General features: G+C 38.4%; 1 protein-coding gene across 6 annotated transcripts; it reads left to right on the forward strand.

The window, feature by feature from the left end:
• The first annotated feature begins 4,222 nt into the window (after positions 1 to 4,222).
• Positions 4,223 to 22,264, forward strand: LOC122038342 (adenylyl-sulfate kinase 3-like). Of its 6 annotated transcripts, none has more exons than XM_042598044.1 (7): positions 4,223 to 4,480; positions 4,569 to 4,696; positions 6,405 to 6,554; positions 6,731 to 6,849; positions 6,936 to 7,020; positions 7,834 to 7,892; positions 21,936 to 22,264. In XM_042598044.1, the coding sequence occupies exons 1-7, from the start codon at positions 4,467 to 4,469 to the stop codon at positions 22,032 to 22,034; spliced, it is 654 nt and encodes a 217-aa protein (XP_042453978.1). In that variant the 5' UTR covers positions 4,223 to 4,466; the 3' UTR covers positions 22,035 to 22,264. The 6 variants fall into 6 exon arrangements, with proteins under 6 accessions (XP_042453978.1, XP_042453980.1, XP_042453981.1 ...); XM_042598046.1 differs by having other exon boundaries at positions 7,846 to 7,892; XM_042598047.1 differs by having other exon boundaries at positions 4,223 to 4,414; positions 4,515 to 4,696.
• Positions 22,265 to 22,733: the final 469 nt, after the last annotated feature.

Below are 22,733 nucleotides of genomic sequence, written 5' to 3' on the forward strand. Positions count from 1 at the left end.
GCTTCATATTGTCACCGGTACAAGGGAGATGTTGTCGGATTTTCCTCTGATATAGACTCCTTTGGGGCGTGATAATTTTTTTTTATAATTTAATAAATTGAAATGATTTGTCAGGAGGAAGAGATTGTACCTGACTTACTTTGTCGATCCCATGATCCAAAGCTCCCCCTGAAGTACTGCTTTATTCTGATGTCGCTCCCCCTTTATTGATATTTTCGATGCTCATTTCGGACGAGCTTGCTTCGTCTCCTTCTTCTTAGTGACTTGCTACTAGCGCAAGTCCGGTGATGACTTCAATTTCTGATTCGGATGATATTTTGTCCCACATCGTTTTCATATTTTTGTACTTATTCGCTTGGGTCGGATTCTTGTTCTTGCGGTTTTATATGTTATTGGGTGTAAATTATATGTGTAGGACCCATTAATTTGACAGTGATAATAATGATGGGATGTTAGGAGTTTTAGGTCTAGGGTGTATAAGGGATGTGATCCCTGCTGGATTAAAGATAAGTGGAATCTCATCTCATCCCATCTAAGAGAGACTCAAGAAACCGTTGCAATAACTCCAGTGGAAGATCTCGTTCGTTGCATCTTCGACGTCTATTACATCCGAAAACTGAAATCAAGCCTATGACAACATCCTTGGATTTAGGCTCAATTTATGGATTTCAGCATTTACTCTTTTTTGATGTTTTCTTACTACGAATTTTTGACGATGTCATGATCCTATGTGTAGAATCATCTTGCTTAATTTGGTTGTATAAACTAAAATGATTTCTAAAATTTTCTATCATGATGTTGTTGGCTCACCGGATAAGCTCCTCATAAACATCTAACACTTAAATTATTTGTTTTTTTACAAATTATATTTTTAAGATTTAATTATTCGTTCTCTTCTAGATGCAATAGAGCTCTTTATACGTCCTCTCGGATAGGTCTAATGACTAGCGCATAAGGTGTTATCATCGAAGTAAATGTCTTCCATATGTGTTTATCACTATTCCAAAAACTAATAACCTCCCATGATTTACCTCAGCCTCGGTCCAGATGTCGGGCCGTCCTGGGCGATTGCCCAGGGCCCAAGTTTAGAAGGGACCCACAATTCTAAATGTTTATATAATATATATATATATTAATTGTTTTAAGAATTTTGTAAACCTTACCCTGTGCACCTGCTCTTCCGTCGCCGCACAAGCTCGTGCTCTTGGAGGGACCCACAACTTGTAAATGTTTATATAATTTATATATATATTAATTATTTTAAGAATTAAGTTTTGTAAACCTTGCACTGTTTGTCCGTTGCACCTGCTCTTCCGCCGCCGCACAACGGTAGGAGTGTCAAAAATGAATCTGATCCGACGACCCAACCTGAGTCGATCCGAAAAAAATCAGGTTCGGGTTGGGCATTTTCGGGTTCGGGTCGGGTTTGGGTTGGAGGGTTGGAGAGCAAAAAAATTTCGGGTTGGATCGGGTCGGGTTCGGGTTGACCCGAGTTGGCTTAAATATAGGGTTTTGTGGGTTTTTGGGGTTAAATCAAATTTTATTTTAAAAATTTAGATGTTTTTATGTATATTAATATTATGTTTGTATGATAATGATGGAGTATTGAGATAAAAGTGAATAATTATAGGGAAAATAGTCCAAAAAAATCATTTTGAACCGGATTTTTGAGTTATATGAGTCGGGTTCGGGTTGATCGGGTTGGTTGGGTTCGGGTTCGGGTTCGGGTTGAACTCGGGTTGGGATCGAGTTCGGGTTGGGTTAAAAAAAAACTCAGCCCGACCTAACCCGACCCGACCCACCCAAATTGACACCCCTACACAACGGCATAAGCAGACAAGCTCGAGCAAATTGCAATCTCCACCAGCGCTATCTCCTTTTTCATATTCTCTACTTCTCAGATTTTTTTTACAATTATATTACTTTTCTTTTAGCCTTCTCTTTTCATTTTTATTTGCTCTCCTTTTTATCGGCGACTCCACGACGATATCGACGATATCACAATAAGACTGCGCCTTTGCCACTTCTCTACACGGCTGCACCAGTACCAGCACCAGCATGATTTTAAATGGATTAAAAATTTTATCTATTGAAAAAAAAATTTTAGAAAATCTTAAAATTAATAATATTATAAATGATCTTCATCTAGAAAAATTAAAAGAAATCATTATAAATAATTTTTACTTTATAAAAAAATTAAAGACCTATTTTGATCTTTCGCCCCGGGTCTCCTAATTGTTAGGACCGAGGCTGATTTACCTTCTTCGTGTTGACCGTAAGACGAATTGACGGAGATGTTAGAGATGAACATATTTACCTTTATGCCACAACAGAACTTTTTATACAAAATTAGAGATCAACAAAAGTCACTTTGTTGGCAAGAACTCAAAGAAATATCTACAGACGCCTTATTGCTTGATTATATTTAATTTGTGAATTGTGATCCCTGTGTGTTTCTTTCCCCTTTGTAAAGAAATACCAAGAATAAATCCATTTATTTTTTTTCTCTTTAAAGAAATTTTATAAATATTAATTTTGTAGCCGAAGACAATTAATGGTGGAGCACATCTCCCACTAGAGTCCAACTTCATTGACCAGAACAACTAGTAACCAAAGGATTAGTTAATCATTAATTAGCTGACATGATTTCTTGAATTTTAGAAGTAAAAAAAATATAACAAAAATTTAAAATACAGTCTTAATTAAAATAAAATTGCTATAACGTATAACAAAGCAATGCAATAGTTGCTACAATATATTCAAATAATGTTTCTAATTTGACTTAGTTATAAATATGATATATAAAATATTTTTTTTATTTTTTTATCATCTTAATTAAAATCATTTAAATTTATTATAGCAACTACCTAATGTTGTGAACAGTATAACAATTACTATTTTCTAGTGATTTTTATTAAGTTGAAATGCTTTTAATTAAATTAATACAAAAATATAAAAATATTTTATATATACTAATTTTTTTTTATAAAACTGAATTAATTTATTTTAGCACTTTCTAACCATTATTAGTTTGCTGTTATAGTTGAGATAAAAGATAATTTTGATATAAAAATTTAATAGAATCTCATTTTGATTTTTTTTTTAAACTCTTTTTTACGACTCGGATAATTTAGGGAATAGTTGTAATTTTTACTAAAGAAAATAACATTCCAAAAGAAAAGTACATAACATATGCATTAAATCATCTTCCATTCGTGCTATGCATACTCAGTAAAATGGCCAAATAAGTGCGTCGTTCTTATATATATATTTATTTATTTAATTATGACAAAAGATGAATGTCAGCATCATGTCAATTCATCTCAGAATCAATACGGAAGAGGTAAATCATGAACGACTACTAACGTTTGGAATAATGACTAACATATAAGAGAAATATTCCTAAATCTGATTATAACAATACTTCATGCGCTAATCATTAAACCATCCAAAAAAAATTTATTCATTGTCCTTTTTTATTTTTTTTAAACAAACGGAGCTCTCCCTCCAACAACCTATATTATTAACTATTGTTATGTCCTATCTTATATATTTAATTCGTAATCGATTAACTAATTATATGAATAAAATAAGTCTATATTATAATGACTATAATTTCAAACCTATTACAATTACTATGTAATAGTATTGCACATGATAATTTTAAATAGAATTATGATTTATAATTATTACAAATATAGGTATTGTTGAACTACAAAAGTATTAATTATTTTATTATTTTATTAATAATATGGATCTTTACTAATTAACTTTAGTTAAGTTAACGTCCTGTGTTTTATTCATATAAAAAATAATTTTATAATTTATTGATAATTTTTTAATTATTTTTATATAAAAATGCATTATTATAATTTTTTTAGTCTCATATTTTAAAATTTTTATAAGTATTTTGATATTAAAAAATATATTTTTCTCATCTTTTACGAATATATTTTTATTAATTTAATATTTATATAAAAATTAAATTATAAATTATTATAATATAAATATTTTTAAATATGCAGTGTGGTAGAACATGTCTTAATTGGATCAGTAAAAAAAAAATCAAAATGGATCATATTTAAATCTTCCGGGATTGATGACTGCGACAGAAGATGGTGAGGTGGACAGTGACACGTGTGCTTCATAATGCTCTGCTGGGGAGGCACCACGTCACGTGCATGACACGCGTAATACATTAATGCGGGGTTCCCGTGGAGAGAGAGCGGTATAGTAAAAAAAATAAAAGAAAGCGGAGGAGCGAAATCGCCGGTACAACGTATCGGATCGTTCGATTTGTTGCTCTTCCCTCTCCTTCTTTCACTCGCTGCTGTCCCTTTTCAGTATATGTAACTGGATCCTTCAATCCGTCTGGATTGCTTTTACCAGGGCGTGGCTACGATTTCTGTTTCAGGTTTTGTGACCTCTAATCGCTGCAAGTTTTTTCCTTTTCCGCCGGTTTTTCAATGTTGGCGACGAGGTATTTCTGGAAAAAAAAATTCCCTATTTTGCAGTTGTATCTTTTCTGATCTTTAAATTGATCTCTACCGATCTTGGAGTCATCTTAGTTCAATGTCTGCAATCGGGAAGTCGACGAACATCTTCTGGCAAGAATGCCAGGTCGGGAAGGTCGATCGGGAGAAGCTGCTCAAGCAGAAGGGTTGTGTCGTTTGGATAACTGGGCTCAGCGGCTCAGGTTTTTAATTTTCTCTTTTGCTTCGTGGAAATTGATAAAGGAAATGGTGCAAGTCCTTAATCGAATAACAATTTAATCTGAAAGTATTGTGTTTCTTTTCTTTTTATTATTTTAGGGGTTATGATTTTCCTCCTTCAGTGATAAATCTGATACATTGGTTGTCATTTCAAAATATCAATTTACTTATACAATGTAGGGAGTAAGACTAAGTCAGCATATTACATGTTATGCACCATTTCTGCAATTGAAGAGGCTGATCTTCATTGACACTTCTTAAGCATCTATCCATCACAATTTTCATGATTGTCATAACCAACCCATATCATGCATAGGTAAGTTTAAATAGAATTTTGAAATATCAACTGAACTTTTTTTTTTAAAGGAAAAGGATCAAGAGAAATTTTTGACTTAGTGATCTCTGTTTATCTTCTGTTTAATAGGTCCCTATTTTCAAATCATAAACATCTAGTATTACTGTGGAATAACTGAAAAGAAGTTAAGTCTCACCATCTAAACATGATAATATGCATTCTAAACTCAATCTTTTCTAAGGAGAATAAAAAGGAAAATATGCAATCCAATTAATTGATAAAGGTGGGTTTCATTCCGTAGACCACTAGATCTTGTAGGCATTTTCTTTTGTAATTTGATGGTTAAGGTTGTTTTAAAAATAGTGGGGTTGCTATTTTCTAGTCTTGCTTGTGTCTGAAACTGTTTGATTTTGTTAAGAGTGTTCATTATTTGAATTTTGAAATGGAACAGCTAAAGTTTACTAGAAGATCTCATCTATTTCTCTCTAGATTAAGTGAGAATAATTTTTTTTATTATTTTTCATAATTCTTTCCTCTTTAAAAAATATTATACTTCTAATTTGCTCTCGAAATGGTCAAGTAGCATAGTATATTCATATAAAAAATCATGAGCAGTTACATTTTTTCAATAGCGGAACATAACATTGATGTGTGAGTGATGTGAGTTTGTACATTTCTCTCTTGTTGTTGTTGCCTCATCTAAAGTGTAGGTTCCATAAGATCATTTAAGTGAAGAAATAGCCCCTAGAGCGTAGCGCAGACGATGGGTGCATGACATCTCTGGCGTAATGGCTAGGGGTCGATTCTCAGGAGTTGATAACTTGGGGTTTACCCCACCATGCACCTATGACTTGTGTACCTGCATGTACCTCCCTCCATATCCGTGGGGCCGATACTAGGGAGGCCGCTAAGGTAACAGATCTACCTTTTTTTTTTAATTTAAGTGAAGAAATAGGGATGTCAGTTTTATTCTTGTGATTGTGATCTTATCTAATGATGAGTTTGACTTAAGCCATTCATGTGCGATCTGCAACAACTTTGTGTGGGCAGCTATTGCTTGATGCATTAGAAACTGTCTTTCCATATTATGAATAGGAAAGGTTGACTTGGAACTTGTTTGCAGATCTGTATATGATATTAATAATCATTTTGCATGATCATCCATATGCCTAGGTCAATTTCTTTGCCACTTCGAGACAACGTCATTTTGCATGACCTTATGAAGTGCAACAATCAAATGGTCAATTGTGATAAAATTGGTTTGTTTATAATCTTCATTTTTCATCTAATTGGTTTCTCGGGCATGGGAAACCTCAAACGAGGTGCCATCTTCTTTTAACTAAGCCAAAATGCTTCCTGTATAATCATTTTAAATGTAATACTTCCAATTCATCCAGGGAAAAGTACTTTAGCATGTACGTTGGGTCGAGAATTGCATTCCAAAGGAAAGCTTACATATGTGCTTGATGGAGACAACCTTAGGCATGGGTTAAACAAGGATCTTGGCTTTTCATCAGAAGACCGTGCTGAGAATATACGAAGGGTTGGTAAGTTGTTCTTTGTAATGTCTACTTTTGGGGAAAAGTTCATTAATTGCGCCATAATTTCTTATCTAGACAGATTTCTGATTGTTATTTTGGTTTTTTTTTTCCTTTTCTCCTGGAGTCTATTAAATGCAGAGAGCCTTTTGTATGTGCGATAATTGGAATGCTTGTATATTCAGGTGAAGTGGCAAAGCTCTTCTCAGATGCAGGTTTAATCTGTATTGCAAGTTTGATATCTCCATATAGGAAAGACAGAGACTCCTGCCGTGCAATTGTTCCCGACTCTAGATTCATTGAAGTTAGCACTTCTCTGTACAACTTTTTTTTTCACTGGACACTGAACTTATTTTCAGTTATTGATGGTTTATTGTTAATATCTTATAGGTATTCATGAATATGCCTTTGGAACTGTGCGAAGCAAGGGATGCAAAAGGCCTGTACAAACTTGCTCGAGCAGGAAAGATAAAAGGTATGCTTTTATGTATGCAGGTTATAGATAGATACAAGATTCTCATAGTTAACATCTAATTGATGCTAGCTTAGTTGATTATTGTATTGTGTAGACTATAGTAGGATATTCTGCTTGACACTTCGTTTGCTTTGCATAAGCCTGAGTTGTCCCTGGTCTTTTCATAAGTCTTTTTCTTTTTTACTTACCTGACATATTTGAACATGTCTAAGACATTCAACATACAATTTGCACGTTAAAGTTGGAACTCAGCTTGTGTGCATGCACTTTAAACATGAGTTCTATGAACGGAAGAATAAGTATCCATGCAAGCAGCTTATGATAACTATTATCTGAGGAATGATATTGTTCTTAGGGATGAGAATATGTAAGGCTGATTGTTTGTAAGCACCTAATTATCATTTATATAGATACACATCATGAAAAATTCCTGTCAGCAATGAGAATATTAATTCTTTGAGACCGTTAATGAGAATCTGTGGAAAACCTTGATCGTATAACAATTTCAGCCTAAATTTGTGAAGATATTGTGTGGCCAGAAGCTAATAAATTATGTTATCCTTTATTCTAAAGGTTAATCTGTTCATTAAATCATATTGTACTGGAAAATTCTAATATCAGTGCAGCTTATTTCATAAATAAGTAAAGTGGCTTTAGATTTATATGTTGATAACTAGATTCCATGATTAAAAAATGATCAAAATTGTTAAAGGTTCCATGCCTTGTATTTGCATTTCAGATAGGGATGGAAAATTGGTCATTATGTGACTAGGAGTTCATTTTTCCTGCATCATCGAAAATTTTATAAGTTAGATTTGCATGCAGGTTTTACTGGGATAGATGATCCATATGAACCACCTCTGAACTGTGAGGTACACATCAATTGCTTTCAAATGTTACCCTTTCGGCATTACCCCAGTATTTTTTTTTTATATAGAAAATTCATGTGCTTTTAAAATGGCAATCCAATGTAGACATGCTAGTTGTTTAGTAGCATATATTATACAATCTAGTCATCTTTATGGCTCAGGTGAAAACCCACGTGATATTTTGTAGATCATTCTTAGTATCTCTTAAAGAATTGTTCCAGCTTCCATGCAAGTGGTCCCTTTGTGAACAAAGTAAGCTTGATGCTGTACTGAAATCAAATGCAGTTTTTATTTTTGAATTATACTGCATCTTGTGTTATCTGTGAAGCAATTATCAAACTAAATGGTGTGAGTTGTATAGATATTATAATTGTGGATCACCTTCTTCATTCCTGAATAGTGTGGTGTTATTAAGGTCTATATATCTTAAAGTTGTCAAATATGGTCTAAAAATAAATTGAGAGGAATTCTAGATGTTTCTTTTGAATTGTGATTGATTCATTTTATTAAACTGACCCTGGCATAACCTAGTTATGCCAGGAGTTGTCATGGTAAGGAAATTACTACTTGGGAACCAGAAGTGACTAAGTAATCACAATCCCTACTTTTGTTAACATATGCTTTGCTACGTATCAAGGTTTAAAATCTCGAGACATGTTGAAGTTTTGGGTTTTGACTAAAACAATATTATTTCAGTATCATGTCAATGTTTCAATGCATGGTGCCGGTAATGAATTGAAGTTGAAAAAGTAAGGAGATGAAACTTAGGAAGGAGTTTGTGCTTAGCATGATTTTAAATCTTATACCATGTCAAGTGAAATGGTTGAAACACATCATTCCAATAAATCACCGAAACTCGATACCACTTAGCACAGGCAATGTCTTCTTCTTTCGTTCATCTCCTTCCTTGTTTTAACTTCTAATATGTCACGTCATCAGGCATCGAAGCGTCGGCATGATATTGCCGGTCAAAGACCGAAACTACGACACAACTTGAGATTTTGAACCTTAGTGCTGAATGGTATTGAGTTTTAATAATCTACCGGAATCATACATTTTAACCGTTTCACTTAGCACAATATGAGATTTCAAATCATGCTACAGTTGGAGCAAATTTAAAGTGAAACATGTCAGTTTGACTTAGATTTTAGTTAGTGGCACAGTTCGCCTTTCCATCACAGGCACTTTCCAGCACTTTTCACTATAAAGTTAAGAGCTCCATCACAGTTCACGTTTCCAGTATATTGTTATCGTCTTTGGTTGAAATCTTTTGCTTATGCTCATACATGAACATTCCTTTGCTGATAGATTTGTATATATATACATATAATATGTGCTAGGGGTGAACATGGGTAGAGTGGGATCAGTTCTCGACTAAAGTTTAACCCAATTTAACTTTTCTGGATCAAAGAAAATTGATCCGAAAGCATGTCCAAAACCCAGTATAGTAAATTCGACTCGATCTGAGTCAGGTTGGGTTGTGTCAGTTATTGATTTTTAGGTCACTGTCAAAATATTTATTATGCCAATACCAAAACCTTCATGCAACAAAACTTAAATTCTAATAAAAAGTTCAATGCAACAAAAATTAAAATCTATATTATGAGAAAAATTCACAACTAGAGATATCAAAAGGCTTGCCTAATGCAATATAATTATAAATCCCGATTTAAAATATGACCATAACAGTGTTACGATACTAGAGTCTCCAATACTAAACTGATAGGATTTATAATTTTAATAGTAGTCTTCTATTACTAGTATTATTTTTGTACTTTATTAGTATATATACAAATTCCAGTAAATTACTCACTGTTTCTGTGATAGGGATGGGTAATGAGTGATTGACTATGTTTACAATTAAACTTTTGAGTAGATTATGTATTTATATAATTAACTTGGGTTACCTGGGTTGGGTCAGGTTAACTGGTATGTTGAACAAGAATCCATATCTGACCCCAGTTCAAAATACATTAATTTGTTTGGCATGTAAACAACCCGAGTCTAAAATAATCTGATTTTTGGAATATGACTGGATATCCATTGAAACAGTTATTTGCCGACCTTTATACTGTAATATTGTATGATTTGCCATGCAGTATATTCCAGATTCTTTCCCTTTATTTTGTAATCCGTATAAAATAACCATATGCAATTAATATAACATTGTATGACTGTAACTCAAATACAAGAAAAGCGACAAATTATCCAACTTGTGTCTCAACTGTTTGGGAAAGAATAATTGGGAAACAATAGTTGGTCCATCAGCCCAACTATTCTTTCCCAACAACGACAATACAGTATTGACCAACACTGTAGTTGGTCCATATCTTGGTCAATACTGTGTCTCAACTATTTTCGAAAGAATAGGTTGAAAATTTTAACACCATGTTCATATCTTGGTCACTACTGTAGTTTGGTCCATCAGCCCTAGTGGGGTAAGGATCTCCCTCGGACCTCAAGGTCTCGAGGACTTTCAATATGCAGTGACTTTTGCTAGTCTCATGGCCAGGAGATGGGTAGATGGTGAGGATGCTGCTGAGAGCCTCTCTAAACTTGGTCGACGACTTACTGAATACCGGGGCGGATCACATATCCCGACTGGCCATTTTTAGCCAACGACTACCCTAGTTGTGGCAAGGCCGCCATGAGCTTCAAGCCCAGTTGGACGATTTGAAAGCTCAACTTGCCTCCTCCAAATCAGACGTTACTACATCTCAAGGAAGGTTATCCCGTCTAATAGAGCTAGAGGAGAACCCCAATGCTGCTTTATCCAAAATTCGGCAGCTTCAATCGAACCTCGCTGAGGCAATGACGAACAAGTTGCGGGCCGAACATGTTGCCAGCCAATGGTAGGTAAAAATCGACACCCTGGAAACTCAGGCTAAGGCTCTGGAGTCGGAGAAGAAGAAGCAACGGAGGGAGATAAAGAAGTTGAAACTCCTGGTGGCCAAGGGACAAGCCAGACTAACGGCAGTGACAACGGATGTCAGCAATGCTAAGGAGAAGCTGGAGACCTGCCAAAAGCAACTAAATCTACAAGAGGCGGAACTAGCTACTACTAGGGAGGAAGCCAAATTGAATAAGGTGTTAGCTAAGGATCGTCTCTACGCAAGTTGGAGTCAACCCGCAACAAAGTAGAGGCAACCTTGGTGAGGGCTGAGAGTGAGCTACGAGGAGCCCTGGAGTCTGCATATCGGTCGGCACAAGCTGTCCAAATAATGATTGAAAAAGAGCTTCTCGACTGAATAATGCTCGTTCTAAGACCAAGGCTTATCAAACGAAAATTGCAACCTTAATAGTTTCCCAAGCGGAGCTACAGGCTACCCTCAAGGCTCAATACGATCAATCAGCCAACTTAACCACAGAGTTATAAGAGTACCAGGCCACCGAGGAGAAGCGTTGGTCTGTGAAGAAAAGGGAATTCCTCAAGTTGGAGGAGTTTTGTTCTATGATGGGGACCCGCTTAGCCTGTATGGTACAACAAGGCGTGGACGGAACCTTAAAGCAACTACAGGAATCTGGAACCTTCTCGCCAACCAGCCTTTGCCCCCAATTCAATTTTCCAAAATCTCTTATAACATTCTAGAGGGAGATATGGCAAACTTCTCATGATTTTTCTTATTCTCCCCTCCATCTTTTTGTAATTAACTTTCGTATACGAATTTGATCCAGGGGATTTCTACATCCATGCGTAGATTTACTATCTATTCCTTCATTAATCTTGTGCCAACTACCCACCTCAAGAAGAACTATACCTCAGATAAGACCTGACAGTTCAATGTGAATGACTTCCTAGTGACCAAACAGATTGATACTGCAATATAATCAGAAGAACGGTAGTCTGGGTCTTGCGAAGGACGTGGGTTATATGATGTAGGTTGGACCCATTCAGTAGAGGTGAGGTTGATATTAGTCGAGGGATCTTGACCCCGATTGTGTCTCGGTCAGAAGAGTTCAGGTCCTAAAAAGGGCGTGGGTGATACGGTATATGCTTGACCCCTTAGCAGGGATGAGGTTGGTACCGCAGTCAGAAGGATCTCGACCCCGACTGTGCCCCAGTCAGATGAGTTTAGGCCCTAAAAAGGATGCGGGCGATACGGTATATGCTTGACCCCTAGCAGGGGAGAGGTTGATATCGTAGTCGGAAGGATCTCGACCCCTACTATGTCCAAGTCGGGAGAGTTCGAGCCTTGTAAAGGACATGGGCGATACGATATATACTCAACTATCTAGCGGGGAATACCGTAGTCGGAAGGATCTCGACCCCGACCGCCCTAGTTGGGGGAGTTTGAGCCCTGAAAAGAACACAAACGATATGGTATATGCTCGACCCCTTAGAGGGATGAGGTTGATAACACAGCCGGAAGGATCTCGACCCGATTATGTCCAAGTCAGGGGAGTTTGGGCCCTAAAATGGACACGGGCGATATGACATATGCTCGACCCTTTAGCGGGCATGAGGTTGATATCGTAGCCAGAAGGATCTCGATCACAACTATGTACAAGTCAGGTGAGTTTGACCCTAAAAAGGACGCGGGTGATATGACATATTTTAATCCCTTAGCACGGGTGAGATTGATACCACAGTTGGAAGAATCTTAACCCCGACTATGCCCCAGTCGGGGGAGTTTGAACCCTGAAAAGGATGTGGGTGAAACGGTATATGCTCGACCCCTTAGCATTGTGAGGTTGATACAGCAGCCAGAAGGATCTCTACCCTGATTACGTCCAAGTCAGGAGAGTTTGAGCCATGAAAATGACGCGGACGATACAGTATATACTCAATCCCTTAGTAGGGGTGAGGTTGATATCGTAGTCGGAAAAATCTCGACCCTGACTATGTGCAAGTCGGGGGAGTTTGTGTAAGGAACTAGGGCACTAAACACGCGAAAGTGCAGCGGAAAACTTCTAGTTCCTTTATCCAGCAGATCCATGCAAAGGGAAGAAACATTGCTTGAAAACAATCTATACTAAGTTGCATGATAGTGGTTATATCCTTGATGCGTGCACACGATCTCCCGACGGCTCGGATCTCAGCACGATCAAGCGTTCGCGCCTCTAACGGTATCCACACGAACAAGTCTTGCCTTCATTTGTCTCACAAACTCACAAGAAAAAGATGGAAACTACCTAAGGTTGTGCTAGCAACCACAAGGGGTTTCGGCCAAGAGAGAGAAGAAGGAAGAAGAAGAAGACGACTAAAGGTTTTCACATAATGAAAATATCATCCAAAATGATATATATACCCATCTCATGAATACCAAAGGGTTTTACCCTTTCATCTTCCAATCCAATGGCTCAAACCATTTCATCTTCTAATCCAATGGCTCAAAATTGACCATTCAATCCAATGGTTCAATTTTGACCATTAAACTTCCTTGGTGAACTCAAGTTCACCCAATGAGTCTAACTCATTGATTCTCATGCAATTTCGAATTCAATGAATCATCATTTCATTTATTCGAATTGACTCAATAAGTCTAGTTTGAATTGGACTCAATCCAACAATTGGATCCATTTGAGTTTAACTCAATAAGTCCAATTCAGATTAGACTTAATCTAATGATTCATCATATAAACTCATCTCCAAATCAACTTGTTCTTTGTGTGTGACCCAATAGGTTCTCGTAACGTTGGCAATGTACTCAAATCAACATTTAGATACATAAGCAATGAGTGACATCTAGCAAGGCATCATTGCTACCCAAGTGACAAGAAAGTCGAGATCCGACCTAACCTGTTCGTGGTTATTATCTTGTATGACTTGGTCCCTCTATCCTTGATATCTAGATTGATCAATGAGGCATAGACCGTGTCATCCTCTTATCAACTTTTATGTTTCTTGATATCTAAGTAGACACACTCAATCAAATAAGCTCAATATCTCATATTGACTCATTTGCGCATGGTCATGCTTTCTTGTATCTTATTAATCAAGGGGTCCATAGATATCGCTTCCGTCATATGGAAGGGATAGATCCCATCTACATCACTCACATCCCTCCGCATAATTCATTGCATACCGAGTGATCGACTTTATTGTCCACATTGTTACATGTGACGTTTGTCGATAACAAAGTACACAACTCTTATGTAGGGAACCGTAGTGACTTCGGGTCTAAGGACTATTCATACCAATAGTCACATGAGAATGTTTATGACACTCATATAATGATCCATGAAACATTCTTATGCTGGGTTATTCAGTATATATTCTTTAATATATACCCATGTGGCAATTTGATATCTCATATTCATGACTTGTGAGATTAAGTTATCCGTTGACCTACATGCTAGTCTCAACGTATTAATATTATCCTTGTATATTAATGTTTGACTAGGAATAGTTAAGAGTAGTGTTTTATGTATATCTACAATGTCTCACTATCAATTCAACCAATTGATATGCTGTAGATAAAAACCTACTACCCAAGGACATTATTATACTTATTCAATCGGCACTGAATTGAAACAAATATAATAACCAACTTTGCCTTTTATTAATAATGAAATATGATACAACAAGAGCTCTTTACAATCATCTCATAATTGGTACTAGGGCTACTACTAACAGTTTGAGCTTTGAAAAGGATGTAGACAATATAACATATGCTCGACCTCTTAGCAAAGGTGAAGTTGATATCACAGTTGGAAGGATCTCCACTCCAACTACGTCCAAGTCGGGGAAGTTTAGGCCCTAAAAAGGATGCGAGCGATGATACAGTATACGCTTGATCCCTTAGCAGGGGTGAAGTTGATACCACAGCCAGAAGGATCTTGACCCTGACTATATCCAAGTCTGGAGAGTTTGGCCCCTAAAAAGGATGTGGGCGATACGGTATATTCTCGACCCTTAGCAGAGGTGAGGTTGATACCACAGCTGGAAAGATCTTGACCTCGACTATATCCAAGTTGGGGGATTTGGGCTATGAAAAGGACGCAAGCGATATGGTATATGCTCGACCCCTTAGTAGGGATGAGGTTGATACCGTAGTCAAAAGGATCTCGACCCCTACTACATCCAAATCGGGGGAATTTAAGCCCTGAAAAGGATGTGGGCAATACGATATATTCTCAACCTCTTAGCAGGGGTGAGGTTGATACCGCAGCCAGAAGATCTCTACCCCGACTATGTCCCAATCAGGGGAGTTTGGACCTAAAAAGAACGTGGGCGAAACGACATATGCTTGAACCCCTACTAGGGGTGAGGTTGATATCGCATCCGGAAGCATCTCGACCTCGACCATGTCTAAGTCAGGAGAATTTGTCCCCTGCAAAAGACGTGGGTGATACGGTATATGCTCGACCCCTTAGCAGAGGTGAGGTTGATAATGCAGCTAGAAGGATCTCGACTCCAACTACGTCCAAGTCGAGATAGTTTGGGCCCTGAAAAGAACGTAAGTGATACGGTATATACTCGACCCTTAGCAGGGGTGAGGCTGATACCGCAGCCAGAAGGATCTCGAGCCCGACTACGTCCAAGTCGAGGGAGTTTAGGCCCTGAAAAGGACGCGAATGATATGGTATATGCTCGACCTCTTAGCGGGGGTGAAGTTGATATCACAGTCGGAAGGATCTCAACCCAGACTACGTCCAAGTTAGGGGAGTTTGGGTCCTGAAAAAGACGCAGATGATATGGTATATGCTCAACTCCTTAGCAGAGGTGAGGTTGATACCGCAACCGAAAGGATCTTGACCCGGACTACATCCAAGCCAGGAGAGTTTGAGCCCTGAAAAGGGTTCGGGTGATACGGTATATACTCGACCCCTTAGCAGAGGTGAGGTTGATACCGCAGCTGGAAGCATATCAACCCCAACTATGCCCCAGTTGGGGGAGTTTGTGTCCTGAAAAGGACGCGAACGATACGACATATGCTCGACCCCCTAGCGGGGGTAAGGTTGATACCGTAGCCGGAAGGATCTGAGTTTAGAGAATAAGTCTGGAAAAGGGTGATTTCATTTATGCTTAACTGTTAAGTACACATTGTAATGAAAGGTAATATCTCAAAAGATAAAACATAATGATTAAATGCCTAAGGGTACTGAGCTGTTTTAAGAATAGTATGACTATAGGTGGATGATATTTCAGGGTCGGTCCAGATTTTTTTCATGAGAGCCCGTCAGATAATATGCCCCCGAGTTTGTCTTCTCGATCACTTTGAATAATCCTTCCCACTGGGATTCTAGCTTGCTAACATCCTCGGCTGGCTTTATTTTCTTCCAAACTATATCTCCAACCTTAAATGACCAGGGTATCACACATTTGTTATAGTTGAGACGCCATGAGTCGGGATAGCTTGTTATATGCCATGAGTCGGGTAGCCGCTTTTGCCCTTGTTTTTGAAATCAAGTCTAAGTTGAGAAGGCGTAACCCATCATTGTCCGGCTCATAAGCACTTCTTCTGATAGATTCATCCCTGACTTCCACTGGTACGACTACCTCGCCACCATAGACAAGATGGAAGGGAGTCATCCCGGTACTTTCCCGAGGAGTTGTTTGATAAGCCTAGAGTATACTAGGTAACTCGTCTACCCAGCCTCTAATATGGTCTAACTTAATCTTCAACCCTCTAACTATCTCCCAATTAATGACTTCGACTTGTCCATTGCTTTGTGGATAAGCTATCGAAGTGAAAGCTTGTTGAATGTCGAACCTCTCACACCAGTCTTTTAGACGTTGACCTTGAAATTATCCACCATTATCTGAGACTAACTTGTAGGGCAGACCAAACTGACAAAGCATACTTTGCCGTAAGAATTTTATAACCTCCTGCTCCGTTATACGAGTTAGTGGTGCAGCTTCCATCCATTTGGAAAAATAGTCAACAACTATCAATAAAAACTTCTTTTGATGTTTGCCAATGGTATCTGTAAAGTTGACCAAACATAATCTACTGGCAATACTTTCCACGTCATTGTTCTTCCTTCTGCATGATTACCATAGATACCCTCATGAACTTGGCCCAAGCATTTGAGAAGGAGTCAGGAAAAAGACCATTTATACAACGTGTCCTCTATAAGAGTGAATTCGGGTGCCCTCATCTTGAGCCATCGAGTCTGTGACAAGTCAGCAGGAAGAACTCCCTGTTCTAGGTAAGTCTTGTCCTCCAATCAGGTGTTATATCTAGGTCTGTGATTTGGTTAGCATGAGAGATGAGCAATACTTCTGATATGCAGCCTTTGGTTCTCTAGCTGGACAATGTGTTGGCTAACTTAGCTAGCTCGTTTGTCTTTTGATTCTCCAATCGGGATATCTTTTGAAGCCTGATCTCCTGGAAGTGTGCTCGAAGATTTTCAAAAGCTTTAGCATAACCTTGTAGCATTTCATTTCTAATCTCGAAATTCCCAACTATCTGATGAGTCACCAACTGGGAGTCCGAGTAGATTATGACTCGAGAAGCTCTACCTACTTCACATCTTTCAATCCCGACAATAAAGTCTCATATTTGGCTTCATTATTGGATGCCCAGAAATCTAGCCGGATAGAAAGAGACAACGACTCCTCTTGAGGAGATATCAATAGAACTCTCACTCTGCTACCCTGTCGATTGGAGGAGCCATCCATGTAAACTTTCCAGATGTCTTCAACCATTTGTCCGGGTATTTCTGAGCCTTAATAGTGATTCTCGGTTGGTATTGAATTCATTCTCGCTCAACTTAATGGTCCATTTAATTAATCGTCCTGAGGCTTCTGGGTTGGTGAGTACTCGTCCCAAATTACTATTAGTGAAGACAGTAATTGGATGGGCTAAGAAGTAGGATCTTAACCTTCGAGCAGCTAAGGTAAGCCCCCATGCCAACTTCTCTAAATTGGTATACTTGGTTTCAGCCTCCTTTAATAGATGACCAAAAAAGTAGATAGGATATTGTACTCTATCCTCCTGTCTTAACAAACCATGGCGATTGCTTTTTAGAAGGCTGACAAATATACCCACAACATTTCTCCTAGTATCGACTTGGAGAGCAAAGGCAGTCGAGACAAATATTCTTTTAATTATAGAAAGCTTGATCACATTTATCATCCCATTCAAATTTATTTGTCTTTCTCAATACCTTGATGAAAAGTAGGCTCCGACTAGCTGTATGGGATATGAATCGAGATAGTGATGTGACACGACCCACTAGCTGTTGTATTTCTCTAAGATTACGAGGAGACATGTTTTGTAAGGCCTGGATTTTCTCTGGATTAGCTTCAATTCCTCGTTCAATGACATTATATCATATAAATTTTCCACTCTTGACTCTAAATAAGCACTTTTGAAGATTTAACTTAAGACCGTATTGCCTAAGGTTTACACAAGTCTCTTCAATATCTAAAATGAGGGCATCGTCACATGCATATTTGATTAAGATATCATCAACATATAGCTCCACATTCTTCCCGATCTGATACTTGAAAACTTGGTCCATGCGTCACTGGTAGGTTGCCCTCGCATTCTTCAAACCAAAAGCCATAACAGTATAGCAAAATGTTCCATTAGGAGTAATGAAACTGATCTTTTCTTGATCTTTCTGAGCTAAAGGAATTTGGTGATATCCTTGCTAAGCGTCCAACATGCAAATGATCTGCCAATCGTTGTATCCACCAACTGGTCAATACAAGGAAGTGGATAATAATCCTTTGAGCAAGTTTTGTTGAGGTCTTGGAAATCAACGCAAACTCTCCATTTGCCTCCAGGTTTGGAGACCAACACCACGTTGGATAGCCAAGTTGGAAATTGAACCTCCCGTATGTACCTAACTTGTAGCAATTTATCCACTTTTGCTTGGATCACCTAGGTGAAAATTTTCGCTTCCTCTGCCACACTGGCCGAATTCCCGGCAAAGTGTTCAACGGATGGACCATCGCCGAAGGAGAGACTCCTGCAACTTCCTTAGGTGACCAGACGAATACATCATGATTGCGAGAGTGGCAAGCAATCATCTAATCTCTGAGGTATGATACGAGGTCGTTAGCCACCCGTACGACCCCCCTGAGTTGAGTCGGATGAATCTGTATTTCCTGATGACACTCCTCGGGTCATGTTACTAGTGACTTCTTGGTAACCTGAAAAAAGGTGTTGTGGGTGCGACGAACTTTTCGGGAATCCACGCGAATTGTATCCACATAACATTTCCCAGCCGCTAACTGACTCCTTTTTACCTCCCTAATTTAGCTTTCCATCGGGAATATGATTTTTTTTTTAATGGAAAGTGGAGACCATTGCCTGAAAAGCATTTAGCACCGGTCTCCCTAATATAGCATTGTAAGTTGACTTGGTGTTTACCACTAGGAAAGGTGTGCGTCTGGTCCTCCTCCTAGATTCTTCCCTTAGAGAAAGAGAAAGCTCGATTTGCCCCATAGGTTATACATGATACCCCATAAACTGCAATTGATCAAAAGCATCTTTAAAAAGAATATTAAGAGAGCTCCAGGTGTATCATAAGAGCATCTTCATAAGGGATTTCTACTCCCTCCAGATCATTAGGGTCGAAGTTGATCATAAGACCTATATCAGCACACTGACTCGACCTGACTCCATAATTTTTCAGTCGGCATCCGTGGGCCTTCCTAGCCTGTGTAGAATCAATATCTGTTGGCCCTCTAGAAATCATGTTAATCATTCCGAGAGGATCAACCTTACCCTTGCCTTTATCACTATTTTTCTCCTGGCCCGTCGAGGGTCGCTGCGTTCGGGTACTGTCAGAATGATGATCAGGAGAATAAGACCATTGTTGTGAGTCTCGCCCAGTGTTGATCTTCTGCCCCTTATTCTGCTGACAATTAAAAGGTCCAATAGGTCTCTTGGACGGTGGATTATGCTTCGCTCTTCTTTAATTGGTAATCAATCATAATTCTCAGGCATACTGTTGGCATTCTCTAGTGAAATGAGTGTTCAACTAATTAAAATCACAATAAGGTTCCGCCGTAAGCTCTCAACTTGATTCTTTGATTGGGTTATCTTCTATTGTTTGCACAACTTTTTTTTCCCTTGCGGTTCATGGAATCCTGACTCTTTAAGGGAGGAAGAGGCGCTTTTCGATCTGCCTGAGTGGGTGTTGAGGTTTGGGTTGGTACCTCTCTTCTTTTGACGGATTGGACTTCTTCTACTTGATAGTCCGAGCTTACAACCCATTGAAGTCGGCCGGAGGTTTTTTAACTAGGGATATGAAGACATCCCCATCGATCAATCCCTAGTGACTTGCACTTCTGGAGTAACCAAGGGTGCATCCATGGCCACTCAATTGAACCTTTTAGATAGTCTTTTATGGATTCCTTGGGCTTTTTTGCCTGATGGCAAATAGATCATGAGGAGTCTTCTGATACCTCTGATATGGAGCAAAATGCCACATGAACACGGTCTTAAAGTCCTCGAAGGATCGTATGGAAGATGCTGGAAGGCGATTGAAGCATCTCTGCGCCGAGCCTGACAACGTCATTAGAAAAACTCGACCCTTGACTCATCTGTGTATTGATGTAATAAGGCCTCATTTTCGAATTTGCAGATGTGGTCTTCAAGATCTGTTGTGCCATTATATTTTCTAATTTGTGGAGCTCGGAAATGCTTTGGTAATTCATCTTTAAGAACTCCTGATGAAAAGAGAGGGATTTTAGAATCGAGTGACTTAGTAGTTAAGCACACCTTTTCTTTCAGTGGACTCCGACGGGGAATTTCCCCCGAAGACCCCATAGATTTCTCTCTCAGAGCAGAAATACTAATAGGGATCGGGCACGCCTCTTTGGGGGTTTCTTCAAGTTGGTTCAACCTTGGTCGTAGTGTCGGTGCCATGTTTGCGTGTTGGGTCGATTGTTCCTTCGGGAGGATAATCCCCGGGGATGTTGAAGGTCGGGACTGCCCTTGTAACACCGCTTGTATGGTAGTTGCCACAATTTTGTTGAATTCTTCTATTGTCATGGTGATGATATTTGACCTTTTAGTAGCTTCTGTGCTGGATCGTCCGGTTACATCCATCTTACGTCTCAGTGCAGTTCTTAACTCATACTTCTCATAGACGACGTCAATTGATCCTGTCTGAGAACAGAGACGATTGACTCGTTGGTAATCTGCTGCAATTATTGTTGATTGGGGGAGTGATGTGGCTTTTATTCTGCAAAGGCGAAGTCTCACAGAAAATGAGTTAGAATGATGATCAAGGAAGTCTATGGCGAATCCACTCCAATGTTCAAGTTAATGCTTTTTCAAGGAGAATGTGGTTTCTGTAAATTAGGGTTTTGAAAGTATGTGTGCACGTACCTTTGCTCATGAGAGTCAATTACTTTTTATAGGACCGGACTCCTCTAACACGTCCTCCTCGTGCCCCTTCCTTTTTCGCTGTCGTGCCCATGTTCCCTGAAATAAATGTCCATTACAACTCATTTATGTCAAAGTTAATAGTTGTGTTTTTCGTCTTTCTTGACAAAGGTTGCATCATTCATTATCTTTCCTGAAATAGTGTAACGCTTCGTTGCTTTAATTCTTGATGGCTAGGACCGTTTCAATTTAGTTTGAAGGAACCTAGTGCAGTCGGGAGTCAGGCCTCGAGTGTAGCCGGGAGTTGGGCCTCGAGTGTAGTTGGGAGTCGGGTTTCGAATGCAGTCGGGAGTCGGGCTTCGAGTGCAGTCGGGAGTCGTGCTTTGAGTGTAGTCAGGAGTAGCTGGGAGTCATCCATTTTTGACCTCGCATACCACCCTGTCTTGATTAATGACCCTCTTGACCTCGTGGTACTTAGAAAATACCCTTGCATCAGTCGTTTTCCTTGTTCATTTCTATTTGAGCCTGTTTGCAGTACGCAATTCATCACCTTCAAATAATTGGATAAACACTGTTTGATGACCATGCATATTACGAACTCTCTACCAGCAAAAAAACAAATGTAGCTGATACAAATATGCTTGCTTGCTGCATTAGCGTGATTTTACATTTCCTTGCAAATGAGTGTTTGTTATCCTCCCGCTTCTCATGGCTTGAAATCTTAAATGAGTGCTTGTTGAAGAGTAGGATTTTATGTATCGTTGTCATGTCTCATCTTGAAACATACCACTTCATCTTTTTCTTTATGCAGATAGAGATCAAACAAGAAAATGGGATCTGCCCTTCCTCTTTTTCCATGGCTGGTCAAGTTGTTGGTTACTTAGAAGAGAAAGGCCTTTTGCAAGAGTAATAAAAGGTTCATGAAGTCTCATGTAGTCCAATAACACCCTCTTTTATTTGCTGCAAGTTAAACACCGAGGTCGTCTTAGCATTCCACCTATTCAAGTCTCCAATTTATGGATTAAAGTTAGTCCTTTTGATTTATTTGTTTGTATGAAAATATTAATCAGAGATCATTATTTTGGTCACTTGTTCGCCCAAATATTTGGTGCTCTGGCATTCAATAGATATCTTAAACAATAGTTTGAGCAAACTGGCATACAATCAGCAGCAGCTATACAATCTTAGGGCATCTGTAATGGGATTTATAGCATGGGGTTTATGCTATAAACCTCCCATTATAAACTCCATCTCCACTATATGATGGGGTTTATTATTTTTTCTATAAATCAGTCCCAAAATTTTAAGACCTGATTTTTTTTTTTTTTTTGAAAAAAAAATTATAAAGAGGGTTTATGCTTAGGGGTGTAAATAATCAAGCCGCTCATGAGCTATTCGAAGCGTTATTTGATAAAAGCTCGTTTGAGCTCGTTAAATGAAACTCGTTAAGATAAATAAACCAAGCTTAAGCTTCATAATATTTGGTTCGTTAGTTCGTGAACATGTTCGTTAAGCTCATGAATCAATTTTCAAATAAAAAAATAATAATTTTGATATTAAATTTATAAATTTTACATTCTACTTATGGAACATATAGACAAATATATTA

This window comes from Zingiber officinale, chromosome 1A (genome assembly GCF_018446385.1).
Source record: "Zingiber officinale cultivar Zhangliang chromosome 1A, Zo_v1.1, whole genome shotgun sequence".
In the NCBI taxonomy this organism is placed as follows: domain Eukaryota; kingdom Viridiplantae; phylum Streptophyta; class Magnoliopsida; order Zingiberales; family Zingiberaceae; genus Zingiber; species Zingiber officinale.